General features: G+C 68.9%; 1 protein-coding gene across 1 annotated transcript in view; it reads right to left on the bottom strand.

Moving 5' to 3' along the window:
- Positions 1–1,579, bottom strand: part of LOC104999177 (lymphocyte-specific protein 1-like) — a 14,295-nt gene extending 12,716 nt beyond the window's left edge. The window contains exon 1 of the mRNA XM_010854687.1: positions 538–1,579. Within this exon, the coding sequence (XP_010852989.1) occupies positions 538–944 (407 nt within the window). The 5' untranslated portion in view covers positions 945–1,579. The remainder of the gene's footprint in view (positions 1–537) is intronic.
- Between the last annotated feature and the right edge of the window lie 101 nt (positions 1,580–1,680).

Raw genomic sequence — 1,680 nt, 5'->3', positions numbered from 1 at the left:
GGGCCTTGACCGCTACAACACACCACCCCACCCATAGCTGCTGACTCAGAGAAAATGGAACGAAACAGGGCCAGGAGGAGGGGGGGACATTATTGGAAAAACAGCCCAGCCCAGCCACAGCGGCCTCCCGGGCCCCGGGAGGGGACGAGCCGGCCTCGGCCGCCAACTTGGACGTGGCCTCTGTGAGTCACTGGCTGCGAGGAGTGGGGCAGGGGGCTCGGGGCCCAGGGCCCCACAGCTGCGCTCAGAATCGGTCCAAGCAGGGGGACCACGCAGGAAGACGGGGGCTGAGTCAGGGCCCCGGGAGGCTGGTGGGGAGGGGGCAGCGGCCCACGTGCAGCAGTGCTCCCCGGCCCCCGGCACTGCAGTGACCCTCACCCCGAGGACATCCCCACCATGCCCAGGTTCCGGGGCAGCCCTCCCCCTGCCTCCCTGTCCCCTCTGCTCTGGGGTCTCCAGCCCTGGGGGGGTCCTGATGCCCAGAAGCCCCCTCTGCCCAGCAGGGCAGGACGGGTGAGCTGGTGGGGGGCGGCTCACAGCTTCTCCTGCTCCGACTGCTCCGGGGACGGGCTTCCTTCGTCTTCGTCTTGAGCCCGAAGCTGCCGCTCCGTGTCGCGCCGGTGCTGCTCACAGGCGGCCTCCTCCTCATCCTCCACACTCCACTGAGCGGCGAGCCTGGGGGCACGAGAAGGGGTCAACTGGGGGCCCCCGCCTCCCACCCAAGCAGGCCCGCTGGGGACCCTCGAGGCCTCAGTTTCCCCATTTCTAAAGCGGAGACCACGAGAGAGGGTCAGGAAGGTGCCTTCGGCTAGTGGAGCTGGCCTCTGGACGTCCACGTGCCTCCTGGTGATGAGGGGTCTACAGTCAGATGGGCCTGGGGAGCCCCAGGGACGGGGACAGGCCCTCCGCCCCTGCCAGCAGCATGGCTCCCTGGCCCTCATCATAGCCGGACACTGGCCAGTGCAGCTCTGGCTCCAGGCAGGGCCTGGTGGCACCTCACCTCCAGCCGAGGTACAAAGAGCTGGCTGTGGCCGCTGGACAGCTGGTGTCCCTCCTTCTCCCTGAGTCAAGTGGCCATAGCCTCGGTCAGTCAGGCACTGGTAGCCTGGGCGGGTCAGGTCAGAGGCAGCCCAGCCCCTCAGGAGACCCTCTTGGGCAGGGGGCGATCATTCCTGCCCCCCCCCCAACCATGAGTAAAAGGCATCGGGAGAGGGAGGCCCTATTAAAGGATCTGGGAGGGGCTGCCCTCAGCTGGGGCCTGAACCCCTCAGCCCACTCAGGGCCACCCTCTACCTCAGGCCCCGGTGCAGGCTCACTCCAGACCGCGCTGTCCATGAGAAACTGAGGCCCACGCGGAGCCAGGCCCCGGAGAGCTTCCTCCCGCAGGCCTGCTGAGCCCGTGTTCCCAGGGTCCCTCACCCAGGCTACACAAGGAGGCCTGAGACTGGGGGCCTGGGGCCTGGCCACCCCGGCCCTGGCCCAGCAGCTCTCGAATTGCTGGCACCTAGAAGGCACCCAGCCTGCCGGCCCTGGCTCCCCCAGAACCCGAGAGGAGGGTCCTGGGTCTCCCAAGCCAGGGTCTCAGCGCCTCCCTGCTGTGTCCCCCGCCTGACCCCACAGCCCGCTCCTTCAGGGCCCCGTCCCCTGGCCAGGGTGGGCCGGCTCTGTGGGCTCGGCCGG

This window comes from Bison bison, unplaced genomic scaffold (genome assembly GCF_000754665.1).
Source record: "Bison bison bison isolate TAMUID 2011002044 unplaced genomic scaffold, Bison_UMD1.0 scf7180017853454, whole genome shotgun sequence".
In the NCBI taxonomy this organism is placed as follows: Eukaryota; Metazoa; Chordata; class Mammalia; order Artiodactyla; family Bovidae; genus Bison; species Bison bison.
This window is presented reverse-complemented; position numbering and strand designations above follow the sequence as displayed.